This window comes from Ischnura elegans, chromosome 3 (assembly GCF_921293095.1).
Source record: "Ischnura elegans chromosome 3, ioIscEleg1.1, whole genome shotgun sequence".
NCBI lineage: Eukaryota > Metazoa > Arthropoda > Insecta > Odonata > Coenagrionidae > Ischnura > Ischnura elegans.
The window spans coordinates 62316777-62338884 of record NC_060248.1 but is presented as its reverse complement, the minus strand read 5'-3'; the positions used below and the strand labels follow the sequence as shown (position 1 = coordinate 62338884).

At 38.7% G+C, this 22108-nt stretch overlaps 1 protein-coding gene across 9 annotated transcripts in view; it reads left to right on the top strand.

Moving 5' to 3' along the window:
* The window catches only part of LOC124155907, a 109564-nt gene extending 87922 nt beyond the window's left edge, over positions 1-21642 (top strand). For 7 of the 9 annotated variants that reach the window (XM_046530104.1, XM_046530105.1, XM_046530107.1 and 4 more), the window contains 3 exons: positions 6432-6761; positions 12770-12985; positions 20238-21642. In XM_046530104.1, coding sequence (XP_046386060.1) covers positions 6432-6761; positions 12770-12985; positions 20238-20446 — 755 coding nt within the window. In that variant the 3' untranslated portion in view covers positions 20447-21642. Of the gene's footprint in view, positions 1-6431; positions 6762-12769; positions 12986-15858; positions 16083-20237 lie in introns of those variants that run through there. The other 2 variants (XM_046530110.1, XM_046530108.1) reach the window with 2 other exon arrangements.
* Positions 21643-22108: the final 466 nt, after the last annotated feature.

Here is a 22108-nt window from a genome sequence, read left to right as displayed (position 1 = left end):
GAAATTTGTAAAAATTTAGCCGAGAAACCCAAGATACGTAATACAGTAGAACCTCACTTGTGAAACTTTCAGCGGTAAACCAAAAAAAGTTTCATAAGTGAGGAAGTTTCATATGTGAGGTTTTTCGGTATTCAGCATGAAATCCTTTCCTATAGGGGCCGGTTTGTTTCCAGGATGCAATTACTCATTTGGAGGCAAGAAATTGAAGCCTAATAATCTTATTTTCACACAAGCAACACCACAGATGATGTGTTACTTTAAGAGAAATATAATTCTACATTCCTGAACAACATTATCCGCGGTTGAACATCTAGCATTTCTGGTACTGATCTGCAAGGCTATCATACTGGAGAGATTTCGGAATGATGACACTAAATGTTCACAGAGAAGCCAATTTTTTAAAAAAGTTGACTCATTAAAAGCAGTTTCAGGAAATTCGTTTCACCGCCTATAGGCAAACCCATGATTGTAGATTAAAGAAATGAAATACCTAAGGAAAGTCATCCAAATTAACCCCATAACTAGGGAGCAAAATTTCACTAATGTATCACGAAGGCTTCCCACCCTATGGACCAGGGTTCATGTCATGGCCGAGGCAGAAAGTTTTCAGAGATGGCTGTATCCCTGCTTGAAAGTAGTGTGGACGGAACTTCCAGTGCAACACCATGTCCGGCAGATGGAACATTAAGCCCTGGTTAAGCCTATTGTTACAACCTGGCTAATTCCAACACAGGGTTTCTATACTCCCTCCCTTACCTCATGTCGAAAATGACCCCAGCTGTCGGTTTCTTCCCTCTAAATACCATGCCATAGATAAAATGGAGCACCCGGCAGTGGCGTAATTATGGTGGGTCGATGAGGGGATAGATCCCTCTCCAAAGCCGCAGAGAATTGAAAAAAAAAAATTTAAAACGAAAGTCTAGCTTTGATAAACAACAACTGCATCTACTCAAAGTTAAATTTTAGGAGCAAAAATGATGTAAAACATAATTACAGGCATGCTCTTTTTTTAAATTTTCCGGGAATCCCCGATGCCTCGGGGGGGAGGGGGGGGGCGCCCCTCAGGTACTACCATCACCCCCAAAGCATATTCCTAGTTGCGCCACCGGTATCCGGGATATTCCGTGACTAATTGTAAGACTTTTCCGGAGCTTAGATCACTTTTTTTAAGTGAGCATTTGAAATAACCGCACAACTGCCGTCAGTGATGATTGAACAAAAATATATTAAGAGCTCGAAAAAATCTCCCCTCTCAAAAATGTTAACGCACTAAAAAAGAATTTTTCCGTGAAATTTTAGCAATAGTAGGTTGAATATACCGGGTATAGCTTCTCTGTCGGCATTCTTACGCGAATTCAGCGCCGGGAACTTCGACTCACAAGCCGTGTGACTCATCTTCACGTAATATTTTGCTTCCCCATATCTGATCACAACACCAGACTGTTTTTGTACTTGGGTATAATGGTTATAAGTCATTCCAGGGTCGAAAGGAACTGCCTTATCTTTCGCGTTTTGAATTTGACTTTAATGATTACGTTACGACTGACGACGCAAGTTATTCTCAGAGGACATTCGTACTAACTCTCGTTCAGTTAAAAAATAAACGCTTGCCAGCAGGCAGACTCAAGCTAATAGCTACTCAAGGTCCAACTTTGTTTGATTTAAACCCACTGAGATACAAGTTAGGTCAATTTTGATCGGCGCGCCGCGTAAGCAACTTTCCCCCGGCTCAATTCGTCCCGCGGAATGAGACCATGCATGCTGTTTTTACCATCGTGTTGAATCACCATCGACTTACATCTATACTGCAAATACGATAATCTCTTTTGGATGACCTTGGAAGCCAAATTTTTGGTACGGGAGGATTTTTAACGGCTCATTTAGGTGTTATTTCGCTGGGGCGACGGAAAACATAACCTTGGAAAATTCTAGACAATCTTCCGTTAGGGATAGATATTCCGAATTAACGATCATCTACTGCAGTTAAAATTAATATCTAATAAACAGCATCGCTCATTATTAAAACTTAGTATTCTTCATTGACATATCTATGTGATGAGCACATACTACCCCTGCTCCTGTGACTAAAATCGGCGCGCGTACCGCAATCTTCTCGTAGAGCAGTTATCTGAAAAGTCGTATAAGTGAGGTATTTTATCTCATTGGACTGGGAAAAAAAGTTTCGTAACAGAGTTTGTCGTATAAGTGAAAAGTTTCATAACTGAGGCTGGAAATACATGGGTTCATATGGGGTTATTCACCGGACCAAAAAAAATCGGCGTATAAGTGAGGTCATTGCATAACTGAGGGTCGTATAACCGAGGTTCTACTGTATATATTTTGACTTTTTGAGACGCTGGATTAGTTTAATCAAATGGGAAATTTATGCATAGTGGATATTTTAGATCTGCTCGGAACATTATTGACTTATGCTGGCAAACTTCATGTGAAAATGTTCAGGTAGATTTCACTTCATAATTCATGATGGCGAAAGTATAAAAAAGCTGGATAGTTTATTTTAATGTGAGATTGAAACATTTATTCTTTTTTGAAGTGGCAGAAGTAGTGTCTGTGTCACTGCAAAAGCTGACCAGTGTAGTGTGTGTGTGTGTATATATATACAGTGGAACTTGTTAGTACGTTCCTCTTTAGTACGTTTTCCTCCTTAGTACGGCGATTTCCCTCGGTCCCGGTACCATCCGAACAAATTACAGGTAAAAGAATTTGGTTAGTACGTTTGAAAAAATTGCGCTTTCCTGGTTAGTACGCTCAATTGCTTGCCGTGACGCAACCCGCAATTCGTTCTCTAGTGTCTTCTTAAGGGTCGCTAACGTCTGAATTCATGATTTAATCTATTATTATTAGCCATTAACATTCTTCCATTCATTCCACATCTCTTTCTTCTACCGTAATTTATCCAAATCCATTTCTAAATTCTTGTGACGTGATGAAAAATAAAATGCGGCCATTTTTTGGGAATGTCTGACTATGAAAAACTACAGCCAATAAGAAGCCCCAATTTTCCCCACCCCGAGCTCCTCACCTTCTGTTGCCTTTGGAGCTTGGGAGTGCCCACTGCTGCGCACAAAGTTCGTGAGTGGGCAATTGTTGCTATTGCACGAGTTATCATGATGAAGAAATGAGTCTTAACGGTATTAGACAATTCCCACATTATCTAAAACAGTGCTGCTCCATAAACTCGACGTCGTGCGTATTTACTTGACTACTGTTGCGGGAGCAGACGATCCTCTGGATCTCCACGCGAAGCTTAGCTTAAAATTACTTGATCTCGGAACGAAAGCAGACGACATTAGACAAATTTTGAAAGTAAATTTCAACTGTTTAATATAAAATTTTCTTGTAATTACGTCGTAATCTAATAATCTTGCGTGTCATCAGTTGATATATCGATCGATTTTACAATCGAAATGGTATCGTTCCAGAAGCGAATGTCTACGGCTGTTGCCGTAATTTGAAAGTCAATATAATTTTGCCCAATTTTTATGATGTTTAAAAAACCAGTTGACTTACTCCAGGTTGTTGTTATATTCTCCGAGTACGCTGTGAGAAAGAAAAATGACTTGTCTGAGCTTCACTCGTCCTCGTTCTGTAAATAGATATAGGATAAATCACGGGAGATAGACGCCGTAATCATGAAATCCTCTCCGGGATGTCCATGAAAAATTGCGATTTTTATTCACATGGTATTGTTTTTCATGGTAGCGCTCATTTTCTTGATTTTAAATGTGAAAAGAGTTCAGGAAGGCGATCCTATGAGAACTACTGATAGTAATTGTAATTATGACGACTTTTTCACTGATTGCAATAACCCCGACTGCTATTATTTACTTTCCTCGTTAGTACGTTTTCCTGGTTAGTACGTTCATTTTTCGTGGTCCCTTCAGAAACGTACTAACCAAGTTCCACTGTATATTGTAACCCGGCTTGTCTGGTTTTGGGCTGTGGGAGGGTTTGTTGGGAGGGTTCGCCCAAGACAGGCGGGTCTTGAGTGGGGAGAAAGGGGAAGTGGAGGTAACAAAGAAGAAAGTGGGTGTGGGGTGGGTTTCTATTGCTGAATGAGGGCTGGCGTGCACGAAATAACGAAGGCTGATGCTGCAAGTTACGAGTTCAACAAAACATTTAATACACAAATCAATGTTGAAATATACAATAAAACACATAAATTGATCGTTCTTTTAACCTAAAAGAAAAACTACTGCTACTGGCCAGTGAAATAATAATGAAAACAACTATCAATCAATAAAAGAACAGTTAGGCAAAAACTCCGCTTTTAACAAATGTTTGGCGTGAAAGAAAAACAAAACAGTTGAATTATGAACAATGCCAATATCAATTTAAGCACTCTGTCCTAAGTACTACAATTGTTCACGCACACACGGGGAAAAGGGAAGGGCAAAAAAATTTTAAAAAATGCAAGGGAATGTTTTCACGATTCTTCTGGTCTTGAATGGGGGAAAATGGGGCTCTTCAGGGATCTTCTGAATTCAGGGGGGGGGGATGGAATGTAGGGTGACAAGAGTACTTATCAGCTCTCTGTGTCGTGGATGGAGATGGCTTCCTTGGCTGGTTCAGGTCAGGATCGCTGCGTCTACTTTCACTGGGGGCTGAGAGAATCTCTGAACTCGGGTGTCGTGGAGAAACTTTCCTCTTTTTTTCGCAGTGGAAATCTGCCGTTCGTGTCCTCTTTCCTTGCTGTCGCCGTCCTTCACCTTTCTGTCAATCTCCTCGCCTCGTTTATCTTGCTCTCTCTTCCACGGGACTACAGGGATGCGCCTCTGCTGACCAACATAGCCTCCGGCTGCCACTCCATGCCGAATAATCCTTTTTTAGCCGGTTGTACTCGGCTTTTATAACCCCGCTGGGTCAACTTTCTGGGGTTGGGGTTGGAGGGGAAACCTGGAGTGGCGGTTGTTGACATTCCATTCTCAGGAAATGGGCGGAAGAATCGTGGGAGGGGGGGGAAATACACTGCACTTGGGTTCGTTCATGCTTCACTTCATCCTCACACACATTCACACACAAAATTACGTCAGCATTCCTTGCCTCATGAATGCCGACTTGAATGCCCTTGAACCGCGCCAAGCGGCATCGGTTACAATATATAGTGAAACCTATCTTTAACGAAACTCAAGGGACCGAAATTTTGCCGTTTCATTGATCGGGAGTTAGGTCCTCAGAGGTGATATGCACGTTGCATCATCCTAGGGGCATGGAAATTGAAGCAAGTCTGCATGCGTTATCTTCATTCTACCTTCGCATACTTCAAAACACTAGGGGGTCAACAAAACGGTCATTAGGGGGAGGAAGACAGCCCACGTGGTCGTTAACTTTATCGGGGATCACGTCGGGGTCACCACTGTAAGACCCGAAGTACGGGCGATTAAGATGTAATCAGACTCCGAACACCGATTAATGTAACGGGAGTGTATTGACGGGGCGCCACACCGAATATCCGGGGTCCTGTGTGCTCCGTATTATCTATGGTATGTTATTTGGAACGAGGTAACCGACAGCTGGGGGGATAGGAACCCTATGTTGGCATTAGCCAGGTTGTAATGATAGGCTCCAAAGGGACGAGGACTTAACGTCCCATTTGCTCGACAGAGTGGTGCACTGGAAGTGTTCTCCGCATTACTCTCAAGTAGGGATAGGGCCATTTCTGATAAGTTTCTGCTACTGCCAGGACTTGAACCCAGGCCCACTGGGTGTAAAGTCTTTGTGAAGTATTAGCGAAATTTTTCTCCCTGTTTATGGGGTTAATTTGGATGACTATCCTCTGATATCTCATTTCTTCAATCTCCAATCTATGTTTGTCTGCAGGTGGTTAAACGGATTTCCTAAAAACTGCTTTTAATGAGAATATTTTCGAAAATTAGCTTCTCTGCGAGTATTTAGCATCACCATTCCAAAATTTCTCCTGGGTAACAGAAGTAATCTTAGTGCCAGAAATGCTAGTAATCAACCATGTTATCCAACCATGGTAAACATTGTTCAGGAATGCAATGTTGTTTCTCTTATGGTAACACATCGTCCGTGGTGTTGCTTGTGAGTAAATAAGATCATTAGGCTTCTTTTTCTTGCCTCCAAATGAGTAATTGAATCCGGGAAACATATATCTGATGCAATTGAAAAGGATTTCATGCTCTTTTACCGTAAATCCTCACATATGAGACTTTTTCTGGTTCCAGTTGTGGCTTTACAAAAGAACTATACAAAAGTGTATGACTAAGCGTTCTAAAAATAATGAGGAAGTGTTATCCTGAAAACTATACTCCTCCTCAATACCAACTCTTGATTTTACACACTTTGATTTTACACAGTGCCCACATTTCGGTCCCTCCAACTGCACAAAATCAAAGTTTTACTGTATATGTGTGTGTGTGTTAATGTTGTTTTACCCTTATTTTCAGGCCGGGCAATTGTGAAAGGAGGTGGTGGGAATTCCATGAATGCTCAATATGGATCTGTAATGGACTATCAGTCACAAAAGATGAGCCATCTGATGGATAACCATTCTCAGTCTCAGGCATCCTCGAACCTCATGCAAAATGCTGGACATGGAATGCATGGGGGTCAGTATTCCAGTGTTGGGAGCCGTGGATCAAAATCTACTCCTAGAAATGTAGGGGTGAACTCCAGTGGTGGTGCTGGAATTTCATCTAACTCTCAGTTCATTAAGTCTCCTGTAATGCTGATGAGACCTGCTGGTATTAATGCAGCTGCAGCGGCTGCTGCTCGAGGTTAGACTTTGATTTGTCTGTCCTGTCCTAAGTGTCATTTCCAGTAGTTTTCTATTAGGAAAAGCACATGCCCCAGGGAGTTAATAAAGCCAATAAAGCATAGTGAATTGCTGACTCAAATTCAATTAGTTCCCTTAATTTTTTTTAACCCAGCTTGTTTTTTACATTCAATGGATGAATTTCCTTCCAAGATATCTGACATCATAGGGTTATTACCGATAGGTGGCATATTTTACATTCTTCAGTAATGGCCATATCTATTTGGTGCTCTTCATAACCCATTTCATAGTTGCCACTTCTGTGTAAAAAGTATCTGCCCTGCAGTAACATTTTATGTGAATAATGGCTCTGAATTCGTTTAGAAGTGTTTATGGGCTGTTTCTCTAGGCCAGTTATAAAATGCAGTTACTGCGGAACTTGTGATTTGCGAAACTGTACTTATGGAAGTGACACCAATTTACAAATTACTCCCTCTACCCCAGTTTATTGGCGAAACCTTCACTTCTTTGGTTTACTAAGCACATAGCTAGAACCTAGGAGTGATTTAATCTCTATTTGTAAAATCCTGGTTCATTAATTGTCCCCATTAATGGAGATAGCTGCTCAATTCAATTGTATTTAGAAAAGAGCTAAGTAACATCTTTGGGCAAACTTGACATGGAGACTTGTCATTGACTTCTCTCCTTTCTATCATCAAACACTAAAAAATAGGTTTGTTTCCTACCTTTACTCAATGACAAAATATCCTATTGCTAACTCTTGAAATTTTCATAAGCTTGACATTCCACTTCGGCAAATCTCGACTTTTTGACAGGTGAACTTTTTATTTTTCCTGGTATTGCCTGCTGAATTTACTCCAATTTTGTGGCTCCAAAATTTCACAGTCTTGTACAATTGGACCACTGTAATTGGTTGTTTGGAAAATTTTATCTCACAAATTTCTTATTTGACTGGCTTCACTGTCACAGGCAGGTAACAGCCACATGGCTGCCTAACTGCAGCTCCATTTCATCTTCACAAATGGGTGACGATATCCAGTCACAGTCAAGGTCAAAATATTCTTGGCCACAGTTATTAAAACCTTGGGCACAGCACTCTTCTGCTAAGGGGTCTTTTTTCTCGCCCATGCTTACTCGGTTGCTTCTAAGTATGCAAGTCAAGGCCTTCTAGCCACTCCAGTTTCTGAAGATGTAAAGTCACCGGTGCTTCTTCTTTTGTAATTTGTCAATGAATTGATGCTGAAATCTCCCACAAACTTGGATGGCTGATTCACGGAAATATTTTATGTGCCTTACCCCTTATTTCATGAAGATTTTGACGTTTTGAACTGACAATATTCTCCAAAGGAATGTATCAATTAAAATAATGGTCTCAGGAGTAGCATTTAGTTACTCTGGGTTTCACGGGTGAAATAAAGGGATTGCAGAAGATTGCTAATCCTGAATTCCTATCTACCGAATATCTAGTAAAAGGGAGGTTTTCTGGAATTTTGCCAACGTAACGTTTTCTGTTGCCTCGGCGAAACATGTGATTTAATGAGCCTTTAAAAAGCCTCCTGTGCACACATTTTGGATTTCGAGGTCATCCAAAATAGGAGAATCTTATTTCTAGTATGTGTACAAGTCGATGGTGATTCAACTCTATGATAACACCAGATTTGTTGTCATATATCCGCGGCCTCATGCAGGTCGAATGGAGCCGGGAGAAGTTGCTTACGCGGCACACTGATCACCTTGACTCCGTCTCTCCTTGTTTATTAGCAGCTTTTAATAAAACTTGGTTGGACCTTGAATAACTATTAGCTAAACTCTGTTGAGTGAAAAGGTTTAATCTTCAACAGAACTGGATTTCATCTGAAAAATTGTCAGTGCCTCTGGAGTTAGGCAATTTCGTTTGAGTTCTGATGTCGAAGTCAACCACCTAGGGATTCCTGCTGGGTTTTCGTATTTTTCCGCACTCATCTATGTTACCATGATTATGCGGTGATTTTTTTCCAGGATGAGCGATTTATTTAGATTCATGGACCGTGATAGTTCGTCAAAACTCCGATTGCCATAAATTGATGATTGATGAATGATTGACATAAAGTAGCAACAGAAAAATATCTTTGAATCGACATCGATATCAACCAGCGATTCACGATCATGACAGGGGAAGCACTTCCTCGGTTCTTTCGCTGTTCCTCTGTGGAAACTGACCTAGGAACGTATTATAGAAAGAGTCCTTCTAGTGAACTGCCCAAATGATGTTGGGCCTCCTCTTTTGAAAAGAGAAAGTAGCAGACTGGAAAAATATTGGGCTAACAATGGGCTGCCCATGAGTAGAGTTGAAAGGGGCATAAGCCATCAATTGAAAACATTACAAGAAAACCGTCATTGTATCGGCCCTCGGAGGATAACTCGTATCATCAGGCATCAAGTATCATCGAAGTCAAGTTCGAGAAGTGAAGGATAAGGTAGTTTGAGGTATTAAGGGATGACTTAGCTCTATTAGATCTGATCTGATACAATAAGTGCTTGGTGTTTGGATCAGAAGGGGAGCGAAACATTACGAGAAGACAATTCACACAGCTTGCGAGTTGAAGGTCCCAGCACTGCATTCGTGGAAGAAGGCAGTTGAAGCGTTCCCTGGTAGATTCTATGGACTCTTGGTAAACTTTCATGAGACTCATGTTGATGAGCAGAATTTCGAAGATTTGGATAATCATTTGCATGAACCGTCATGAAAAAACGTTAATGTGGAAAAATACAAAATGCGGAAACACTAAATACGGATAATTTTTACATTGTCCTTATAGAATCAGGACCCCAAAAAATAAACGCCAAATGCGGAAAAACGTTAAATGCAAAGACGTTAAATCTGGATCCGAATGTACATAGTTTCAGTAAATAACATCCGCATCCAGATCCTGAACATCACTTTGAGATGTCTTCTTGTGAGTCCTTTTTTTATCGGGGGGGGTCTCCCCTGGCCAGATAACGACTGAAGCTCTCCTTCAATAAGCAGTTCACAGGCCACACGTGGATGAAATCTGATGAGGGAAGGTCTGGGTGAGTGATTCAAGGAAGAGACTTTCGATAACCTCATAGCAAATGGTTCATTGATGGCAGTAGCTGTGAAAGGGTAGGGAGCATGGTGTGGTGAGTTAATATTATTGGAAAAACATATTTTTTTTTGCTGATAAAGGCATCTTAATCAAACCTACTCATGCTGCTAAGAGCCCCTCCCTTATATATTCAGGTTTAGATAATTTCAAGAGAAAAAGAGCTATGAATGAAATTTGTTTCATTCCCATTCAATCCGCTTTCCTTTCAACTTTTAGATTTTTGCTATGTGTTAATGTGTAATGTTCAGGTAGAGTGGCATTCACTTAGTTACCTAATTTTCAAGCTATTTTTTATTTCTATTTTTAAGCTATTTCAGCCTTTTTTTATTGTCCAACTAATATTTATAATTGTGTAATTTTCTCATTTTTTTTCAGTTTTCTCTCTTTTTCAATCCTTCATTCCTACAGTACTTCTCGTAATAATAATAAATTGTCCTTAAAATGGGTCTTTAATGGTCTTTTTTTCTGGTAATAACTGGAATATGTGCCTGAAAACAGATATTTTCAAGCGCAGAGTTTTCAAGTGGCAATTCTAATTGGCCAGTCATATCTGCTAGTTAATAGCCAATGTGCTCATTTTTTCTAATGAGAGTATGATATCTCTTGCACGAATATGGAGATAAGTTCATTGTGCGTTCAAATTTCATGCACTGACGATAACCAGCTGTTTTTCATCTGATATTGTGCGTTAAGCTGAAGGAATTTTTTTTCGATAATTGATTACATGAAATTCTACCTGTGACAGTCAGTCCATGGAAAATTAAAAAGCAGACTAGATTACTTAATATCCCAGCGATTCATAAATGCTTTAATACGTTTCATTGAAATAATTTCGAACAAGGAAAAAGTTTGCATTCTTTCATTTCAATTTTGCGCATGTTTGCACTTTTGGCAACGAATTCATGAGGTTGTACTCGTGTTATTAATGCTCCATGTAAGGCCTGATTTGGAAAACCATACATCCGTGGCTGTGTGATCATGGATACAGAAAAGTGGTTTGCACGAATGCTTCAAAACCACTGCTCGACGTCGGAAACTACACTGTCAGGCACCTCGCCACGTAGTCGTATCTCGCTCAAGTTGCCTGGGTTGCAACTGCTGCGTGACGTGTATCCGTGATCAAGGAGCGCGGTCCCGCACTGCGAGGCTTGGAAAACGGAACACGGTGCTCCCATGAATGCAGCTAGCGCGTCATCGCTTCCGTTTCATGAAGGGGATCCTTACGGAAATAATAAGCCCGCTGTATCCTGGCATTAATGCAGTAATTCTGATGATTTTATTTTTTTATAAAGATCACAGAAAATATTGAGCAAATGTGAAAATCATGCACGGATAATCTGCAACCCGGTAAACCGCAGCCGGATAATTGGGAGTCTGCTGCACCAATTTTAGTTGGATTAAATTGATAATGAAATGTGTTAATTAAAGGGAAAGGTAATTTTAGGAGACCCAGACCACTAAAAAAACCAATTTATTATGGGAAGCATGAAAAAATTAACTGATATTTTCAATCATTTATTTTTTATGTACAGTTATCTCCCAGTTATCCAGGCTTATGATGGGGAGAGGCGGCATGAATAACAGGAAAATATAATAATACTTTCACTTTAATTTCTTGGAATTTTCAAAATTTACGCTAATCAAACAATCTTTTATTATTTATGTACATAGTCTGTTATTTTAGATATCTTTCCGGAATCATTAAGAGCTTTCTTTCCCCGACCACGAGTTTTTTTGCAGTGATAACGTTATTGTACTTATATTCCTACTGCTCCATGTAATGCCTGGATTCTAAAAATTACTACGCACCCATGGCTGCGAGATCATGGATTAAGAAAAGTGGTTTGCATGAATGCCTCAAAACCACCGTGCAATGCTGGAAACTACATTGTTAGGCACCACAGCGTGTTGTCGCGTCTCGCACTAGTTGCCTGTGTTGCAACTGCTGCAGGATGCAGATCCATGATCCTGAATGCGATCATGCCCCGTGATGCTTAGAAAACAGGGACACAGAATGTGAAGGCAACTGGTGCATAATCACCCCATCGCACAGCAGTGTTTATAGGAAAGCAGGACTTTGGCTAATTGCCTATGCAGGCAAGTGCCTGGCTATAACTCATGCTATTTCTACTTCCACTTACCCCAATGCCTTCACTTCTACTATTCCCTTCCTCATCATTTTGACCTTGATTGGTCATGGCATATACATGTCAGAGTGCGACGAAATTTCCGGTTCCCTTGGACTGTATTTAACTGCATGCGAGGCGATGACGCAACAATTAATCTCAGTTTTGCAATATGAAATATACAAATGAAGATTCTAGATTACATTTCTCTTCATCTAAGATTGGTTAACCATCGAAGAATCTTCTAAAATTAATCAAGAGTTTTTTTTTCCTGCCTCTGATCGTCATCTGCAATGCTAGAGCAGACATCTAAGTAAATTTGAAACATTCCTTAAATAAAATTCCATAAATATTTCTGAAAATAAAATAATTCCATTTTATGAAGGGGATTCTCATGGAAATAATAAGCCTGGTGTAGCCTTGCATTAAAATTCAAATATCCTGGTGAATTTGCATAAGTTTTTTTTTGTTTCTTTTTTTTTATAATAACCGTGAAAACATTGAAGAAATGTGAACTCTTGCACCGATAAGATAAACTGCTACACAGATAAACCACAGCTGGTTAATCGTGAGTCTGCTGTATTCTCAAGAAATGTACAATTTTTCGAAGTTCATTTGGGTTTCTGGGGTTCTCGTATTCAGAAATTATCAATTATTCTGAGCGTTCTTTTGAGCAGAATTCAATGAAAATAAATTCCTCTGAAGGAAGTCTCAGACTGATGTCATTGCAGCCAAAAATTAAAATGTAATGTTATCTCACTTATTTCTCATTGCAGTTCAGTCATTGCAAATGGCAGGTATGCAGAACCGAGCGAGTGGAAGCAATCCAGGTAGTAGAATGAACTCTGGAGGTTATTCTATACCCCATGGACTGAGCCCCTCTCTTCAGCTCCTCCTGAATCAAAATTCCTATGTGGGAATGGGTGGAAATATGGGTGGTCCAGGTGGTGTTGATCGCTCGCAGCATGGTTCATCTTTAGGAGTTCGATCAAGTAAGTGAATGAGAAGAATTACTGAAATCCCTTTCTCCATGTATTTTATGTTTATCCAAAAATGTTACCATTACACTCCTGTGGAAGCTTAAAGTGCCCAAGGGGAAACATCAGTGGAAGTGATACACAAATATGTGGAAAATGTCCAAAAAAAAGAATAAAAGATTTTGCTTTTTCTCAGCAAATTATATAAGGAAATAATTCTTGGGTTTCTAGCTGTGTAAGAAAATTTTGGCTAACATTTCAATGGAACACTCTTCCCTTTTCCTCAAATTGGTAATGAATTCTTGGCCTTCCTGAGTTTGCTTATCCATCCATTTAATCTGAGGGCATTGCAGTACAGTGGTGCAGCAAGGGGGGCATGGGGAATAAATCCCCCCCCCCCAGAACTAAGAGAAATTTAATCCATTTTAATTAACCTTTTCCCTACTAAAGACAAAAATATGCGTATGGACGTTTCTTAACCCGGGAGATGAAAGCCGCAAATTTTTGTAGGAGATTTTCCTATGCAGTTGAACGAATGCCGAATATATACGTTTCCCAGCTCTCCCCCTTTTATGATGGTCGCTGGAGTGCAATGTCTTTGTTTCAGGACCCAACACTGTGGGGCTTAGGCTTTACGCTCGAAATCTGGGAGCAGGTAACTGGACCCCTCGTCTTATATTACCCCTCTTAGCGGTAAGGGACCGCGGTTTATCCAGTCACTTTGCGAAATAAATATTTGTTCCTTTCTCAAAAAATAAAAACTAAGAATTGAATCATTTGTCTTTTGAGCAGCGTTTACAATTTTTAAATGAAATTCTACAATAAATATCAACTTATATCTTAATTTAAGTATAAACATTAATGCGGATATTGTTGCTGCATTAAATGCGTTAATATTGACGGTAGAGCGTCGTTCAAAATTTTGACAATTCTCAGAATAAAATGAGGAATTCAATTCAAAGTCTGCAATTTATGTCCAAGCAACAATTATCCATATACAGTAGAATCCTGATTTAAGGTTTTTCAGGGGGGATAAAATTTAAAACACTAAATGCGGAAAAACACTAAATGAGGACCTGCCATTTTTTTCAGGTTTTTAGGGTCTGTAATGATTGGAATGGCTTTTTATGAATAAAAAATATATTTTTAAGTCACTAAAAGGTGCCACACAGTGGAGTAGCCAGGAATGTCATTTGGAGGGTCCAAAACTAGGGTGTGGGGGAAAGTTTTAAAAAAAGTTAGAAAATTGAGGGTTTTAAACTAATTTTAACCCTTTTTATAATGGAAACAACTTCATTTTCCAAAAAAAATCTTTTTTAAATGTATGAACTTTCAACATTTTGTTTTATTTAATGAAGAAGCAAAGTAATTGAGTTTTCATATTTGGGTGTGGGGAAATTCCAGACCCCACCCCCTCATCACTAGTGCCATATGCGGCAAAAAAAATTCATTGATTAAATAAACCATAATGAAAAACATTAAATTGGGCAAAAATATCTTTAGCGGAACAATTTTTTACAACCTTAAATGCGGAAAAATGCATAATGCGGAAACACTAAATGAGGATAACTTTTACATTGCTCGCACAGGGAATGAATCGGAACTCCAAAAAATAAACACTAAATGTGAAAACCTTAAATCCGGATCCGACTGTTCCCAATTCATATAAACAAAACATGATTGACCACGAACCAATGTCTCTGATAGGGTTATAAACCCAGAAAGGAGGAGGGAGATCAACTACCCTCGGGGTCTGAGTTAATGCGGAGTCCCCGCAAGGAAGGGTCGAAAAAGGTTGGTGCTGAGAGTGCATGATTATCAGCGAGACACATCTTAACGAATGTCCTGCAAAAATAAGGAGGGGACGGAAGAATCTCCCGGGGCTCAGTACGGCAGTCTTGCTACGGTGAGAACTCCACCGTCTCGAAAGGGTTAATTTGGTAAATATTACTCATAGAATAGTGTAAGGATTAATAAAATATCCCACAGAAAGCAGTAAAACTCACCATTTTGAACCATTTATCCTAAAAATTTTCTGGGGAAGGGCACCCTCACCTCCCGTATTCCCTACCCCCAGTATTAGTTGCTCCTAAAACCCCCCCTACCCTTAATTCCTAGCTGCGTGCCTGTTGTTGTCTTCTTCTTTCCGTTAATATTTTTGAATTAACGGTTTCCATTCCCTGCTTAGTATATACTCAGAGTCACGATTCAATTTTTTCCTCTCCAGCCTGATTTGAATGGTTTCTTCAAGGAGACAATCCCAATACATATGTGCTTAAGGACTGTTTTAATACATATGTGCATATGTACTTATGTGTATCTAAGGAGATGAAATGATCTTCTTATACGCAATGGGGCGGCTAGGGCAAATTTCTCTGGCTGGAATACCCTAAGTCCCAATTTGAGGACAATGGAAGTGTGTTCCGTTGAAACGTCTGCCACACATTTTCTTACTCGGCTAGAAACCTGAGTATTATTTACTAACCCTAAATAGAAGTTTATCTATAAGGAGAATGGCAGTTATACTGACAAGTAGCCTTTGCTGCAGGTGGGAATAGCTGTCAGTGGCACAACATTACCCAGGATTTTTTTAAATTTCGAATGAATTTCGCAGCCCAGCATTGTACATGTAATCACTAGAAGTCGATATTGTGTTGTAGGAATCCATGGAATTTGTTATATTTTCTGCTTAAATTACCATCACCCGGACTAAAAAACATATTTCTGAGTACATATTTGTTTTGTGTGAAGGAGCGCTATCTATCAAAAATTGAATTCTTGATAAAAAGTCTTCTTATTTCAGTTTCCTACATTGCTACAGGATATTTTTCAATTCATAAATTTTCAGTTTGAGTGTGAAATAATTCTAGGTATCTCTTTCACTTTAGCAGGTGAAATTGTTACCGTACAAGACAATGAAAATAACTTGGGAAAATTCATGGAAATTAAGTAATAATAAGAGAGCATCCTTTCCAATCAGCTGTAAATGAAGAGTGAAGAGGAGATGCTTAAAATTTATGGAAATTCCTGAAATCTAATTGTGGGAAATATATTTGTGATCAAAGAAGTACAAGGAATACTGAATGGCTTGGCCCTATGAAAACATGTTTGTTTTAAACTTCCTCTTTATTTCATGTCCATTTAAGGATTAATATTGCATTAGTTCTATATTCAGTATTATCTTTTAATTTTATAACCTTCATTAAGCTTTATTATTCCATGGCATCTCCAGCAAGTAAAAGTAAACTATGTACTCAGGATTTTTACGTATAATGTGTACATTCCCTTTTTGATATATTTTATCTTGAGTAAAGTACTTTTAAGGATTTAAAATGTACAAATACCATGCCAACGTTAAAGCAAGTTCAGTTCATTTTAGCTGCAATGCAGATTTCTGGGGATTTAGTCAAACCAGTCGGATAGCTTGCCTGCTTCAAATTTTGCCCAGCAAATTACCAAACTTATGAATATCTTTTATTTGTATAATAACTCCAATGTTTCCTTATCCCATGTTAGCTAATATCACATATGACACTATAGTCTGCAAGTGTAAAGGTATCACTAATGGAATATTACTCTGACCTATTTCTCACTTCATTTTATTCGTATACTCAAAGGCACATGTATTATGCTCACTTATTTTGCTTTTCTGATGCATTCATCTTCAGATTTTTTCCTTCAGTAATTTTTTTCCTTGGTTCGTATTGCTATGGTCATGCAAATTAGTCTGTGGATTTTTATCTGTACAGGACAGGAATTTTGGGGCTCTGTGACTACTCATTGGAGTGGCAAAAATCTAAAATCATTCAAAAAACTGAAGTTGCATTAAAAAAATGTAGTTAAACATTTTTGAGAAACCATTAAGAGGGGTGATAACTCAACTTTTTTCTGTTCATAGTGATAGTTAAAATTTAATTCAATGAGGTCATGCCTTTTCAGAGTGAGAGTTGCGGTGTGTGCATAGTATACGTAGTAAGTACCCGGTATGTATGTGTAAAACATATATGTGCACTGTGGCCATTAAAGTTCCTGTTGCACGACTGTGTCAGCATAAAAAATTGATCTAAAAGCTTGTTTTATCACTATTGCGAAGCGCTAGCATTTTTATATTGGAGAAGATGTGCTGTGGAAGAGGTACCTTTAAGCATAAATCCAAATTAGGGCTGGTTTAGACGTGGTGCTATTAACGTAAGGTAAGTTCATGTAGTGGTGATCTAAGCTGGTGTGTATTTACTGTTTAGTGTCAACAGGTGTATGGGTCCTACAACCTAAATTCAACAAACGTTTGTCCCTTAGGGTATCACATTTTGACGGAAAACTCTGTGTGGGTCCATATTCACCTCAAACTGAACAATCCAAGACTGTTTTGCAAAAAAATTGTTTTGTGTTCATATTTTAATTTTTATCATCCTCCTCCCAATATTCTGCCTCCCCTGTTTAAAGTAAATACAGAAAGCTTTTAAGGATGTGGTAACTGCTCCAGGCCAAAGTAATATGATCTGTAGCTTCCATGATTAACTATCAATGCCACTGATATTTGTTATGAACATCATTAATAAGGTACCCTTGACCAGAGCTGAATGGAATTTTTGGGTTAGTCAACTAGAATGAATTAATTCCTTGAGGCCAATGGTTGCCCTTCACTGCTGGATCAAATGCTAGGACTAATTATTTTACGGTCCCTAACAGGCATGCCTGGTGCACGCGGAGCTTTTTTCACGTGTACTTACTGACATGCTAGGCATTTATAAAGGTTAAAAGTTAGTTGTGCTGACTGCTATCCTTGTCTGGCTGTGTTTCTTGGAAAAATTATCCTAATTGCTCCTTCATGCTAAGAATGGAAATGGAATTGCTTTTCCTTGTAAGTATGATTAAGTTGTAGCTATATTTGTTTCGACCGTAGTATTAACATCACTTGCTTACATATCAGGGAGATGTAGTTTAACTTCCTATTAAACTCGTTTTACTTTTTGCAGCAGAACTATGTCATCATCATCTCTTGTTTTGATCCAATCATATTTTCAGTCAAAACTGTTTCCCTCATATTCACAGATTTCTCAGATGATTCTTCTACTGCTAATTCTGTTATGGTTCTGGCGAAGGCAAGTGACAGCTAGCAGTTAGCCTGGTCACGCCTCCGGCTACAATGCCTGCATATTATGGGTCTATTTTTGGGGCTTTTTTATTTTGCTGTTCCCAGCTTTTTCTCATTACTCAACGTGTTTTGCAAATATATTAATTTTTAATGTTTTTCAATTATTTGGCATCATCATACTAGTTATCTATATTCTCAATTACGTAGATCCCATTGGGCCCAAAACCATAATACTTACATATTTTATCCTATTGTCCTTGTGAATCAACACTTATCTTTGGCTTTTAAATATCTCCTAAGGGTTTTCTTCTGATGGATGATTTTCTTTTTGGGAATCGTTGTAGGTAGTTTGGGTGTTCTTTGCAGAATTGACATTAGAGGCAAATATGAATATCTTTCATCTTGGCATAGTTTTATTGGAAGGAATTAAGTACTGCAGTTGGCTGAAATTTCAGCACTTGTACAACAATGCGGATCATACATAATTCTGTTATAATTCAACTGGACATGAGCCGTTAAGTTTAGCTGAATTAATTCTGGTACAACATTTGTGCTTATTATTTTATGTGATAGGACATTTCATAATCTATCATGACTCTTAGCTAGCAATAACCCTTACACTTGTGTTTGAAGAATGATTGAAGCATCTAATGATTTTTCTTTTTGTCAGAATTGTTTCAGGGAGCTATTAAAAATGCTATTCTTAGGAAGAGATAGAAACTAAGAGGTCCCTTCTTCCATCTAGTTCCTAAAGGCCTTGACAGGGTAGTGCCTTTTTAACTTTTATAATTATTAATTTGCTATTAATATGACATGCTGCATAGACCTTTTTATGATATTAATGGATTTTTTCAGCCAATGATCTTGAGGGACTGAGTTATTTGGACATTACATGTTAACGGCATTGTTTACTCTGGTAGTAGCCCTCATTGCATTATGACTTAATGTTGTCAATGCCGTGTCATCTTGTACAAAATGTATTTGAAGTATGTAAAATGCATCTTTTAGCTAAATCTTATTTTTTGTTCAAATTGCAACAGCCATCAGTAGTATATCTTTTTTTGCTATCAAGTAATGGCAGGGTCTGGTCAACCCTGGATAGAAAATTGTGGATGCTTAGTTCTCTGTAGCTGAGAAGCTCCTTTCTGACTCATATAATCCATACGGAGATGTAGATCCTCTGGGCCATACTCTACGTCGGATGACAGTTTCGCTGGTGTTGCACGGGACTTCTTCAGGTCACTGAAAATAGGCTATCTCCAACAGCCAATTAGGGGTGATTTGACCGATGACTGGGATGTGCAAGTTGGGAAAGGTGCTGCATTGTTACTTGAAGAAGCTGACGGCTACTCGAGTGAAATAGTTGTCCAGAAGAAGTATGGTCGGACAAAAATTAAAGCCAGGAAAATCTACATCAAACTGCAAAAGACTTCGTAATGATATCACCTGCAGCTAGGCAATTTCTGCAACTTTCAGTATCTTCAGTGCTTCCGTAATAGTTAAAGTTTTGGCATACATTCATTGTATTTGTTTTTGAGGTGCACTGGTTTCTTGGAACTGTAACCTTGCAAGTATGCCGACATGTGTGATGTTACAGACTATTTATTGTCAGTACTGAATGAGTTAGTACTAATAGTGAGTTATTAGTCCAGCTTATTGCTGTGGATTTTGCCAAGGTCAGAGCATGAATGTATTCAGGTGGTGTGCTGTGCAAACCTAACTAAACTTTTTATAAGTCAGAAGGCTGGTCCTTTACCTTGAGTGAGAGATGAGCACAAGGAGGATCCTAGTGAAAGCTAATGCAACATTATGAGTGGTTACTGGTTGGTCAGAAGACCCTTAAGTGAACAATGCTCTTCAGTCATACTTCTTCCAATCTTGAATATAATTTACGATAAAGAAAGTGAAGTATAAAAATTAAAAGATGAATTAAGTCTTGAATTGCTGATTCAATGCAACTCTTTGTCATATTTGTCTAGCTTTATTCATTAGTCTACCTTTTTTTATATGACAACAGGTCTAGTTGCTACAAGATTTTACTTTCACAATGTTGTTTAGGGCATGCTGACGACAAAATCATTGGAATATGGTTATTATATATGTAACTATTAAGTATACTTATGTAATTATATATGTATGTAATAAAATGCAACTGTATTTCTATTTCAACAGGTGTCTCCAATGTTAGGCCTGGCTCTGCTGCTCTGTCTGGACAGTCGACCTCACCTACCAATCAGCTGGCTCGTTGGTTTTCCCCTGAACTGTTAGCTAAGGCAAGAGCTGGAAAGCTTCCCGATATGCCCCCAGTGTCCACCCAGCGAGCTCTCAGTCTTGAAGAAGTTGAGAGACTTCAACAAGCTGCTACTTCTGTGAGGAATTGAAACAGTGAAAAGTGAAGAAAACAGTACATTTTGGCCACAATAAGTGATTCAAAACTGCATATTTTCTCTTCATACTAGAAGAATGAACTGGGAGAAGAGATGCAAGCTGTTGCCCTTGCACATAAGCTCAGAAGAGTAATCGAAGAATTTAAAATGGTGCATTGTGTATGTTTCATTTACTTCCCTTGCCTTCTTTAAATGCTGGATTCTTTCTTTGTAATGGTAGTTATTAACTGTAAACATCAGTGGAACGAGAATCCCAAAGATGTAAATCAAGATTAAGAAGAGTGAAAGTTTGAGCAAGTTTTCCCTATCTGTACTCTGCATCTCTCTGCCTGTCATCTTATGGGGAAATGGTGCCACCATTTGTATAATTAGTCCTAAATGGGGACTGGTGACAGAAGTATAAGGCTGTGTAGCATGGTAAGGTAGTTGGGAAAGATTATCTGTAATCCTAAATGGCATATGACTTAGCATTCTTCTCTCCTGATATTTGTGCTATTAAGTTTTCAATATTGTTTGAAGTGGCAACAAAAACTAGACATGTACATATATACATAAATATATAAATATGTGAGATTGCTAAATATTGCATCCTGTAAAAATGATTAGTAAGAATTATGTGAGTAGGTCATTAGGTGTGAGTTGCATTTAAAGACTGCTAATTATGAATGAAGAACGTTTTGTGAGCTCTGTGTGTGTGCTAGTTCATTTCCTTGTTTTTTTATGCTTATTCAATGAACCCCTAAGACTGGGGCTATTTTTCCAGGGGTCCTGGAGAAATCAAAATAGTCTTGAGTTGATCAGGTGGCATGACCTGAGTTTCGTTTTGTTTTCCTTTCATTTCTATTGTGGGTGGAGCTAGTATATTTTTGTAAAGATTCTGTAAGTCACGCGCTAATTACGTGGTCAGAAAAGAGCTGCAGGTGTAGTTCATGATATCCTTTACTTTGTGTAAGCTACTGTCATACTTACCTGAATGCCAATGTTTGCTCGAAGTAATCCCTGCCATGGTTGCACAAGCTACTCCCAACCTGGTAAGATGATGCCACAATCCTGAGCTTAAAGAACAAAATGTTTAAGTGGATTTTTTATTATTGGGGATCAGAGCAAACTGGGAAGGTGCTTTTCCTAATTTAATTTGTACCCCTAAGCACAACAGGGCTATAAAAATATACCACTGGTTAATAAGGAGATTCCTGCTTTATTTGGTACCTTAACTGCCTTTCAATCATTTGATCGTTCGCATCATATCGGCTAATCTATCCGATTAGTGGGTAAGTAACGATTCTACCGGTCATCCGTTTGTTAACTTAGGCGAGGCCGCAAACTTTTTGGAATATGGAAATTGCTTGAAATTTGATTTATTTTGTAAGGGAATAATTCAGCGTGATGTATAAAGGCCTGTTTACACGATACATTAACACGAACGAGTTAATGTCTGTTTGCATGAATGATTTTTGGGGAACGGAACATGTACGAATGTATTAACCGAATTAGAACAGGCTCTATTTTCTGTGCATGCATTCGTATAAGTTGGGTGGTCACACGGTGCATTTTGGCGTTTATCCACGCGTTCTTACATATAGACAAACCCGTACGTGTTTCCACGATACATGAACACGTATGAGTTAATGCGTTTGCGTGATCGATTTTTGAGGT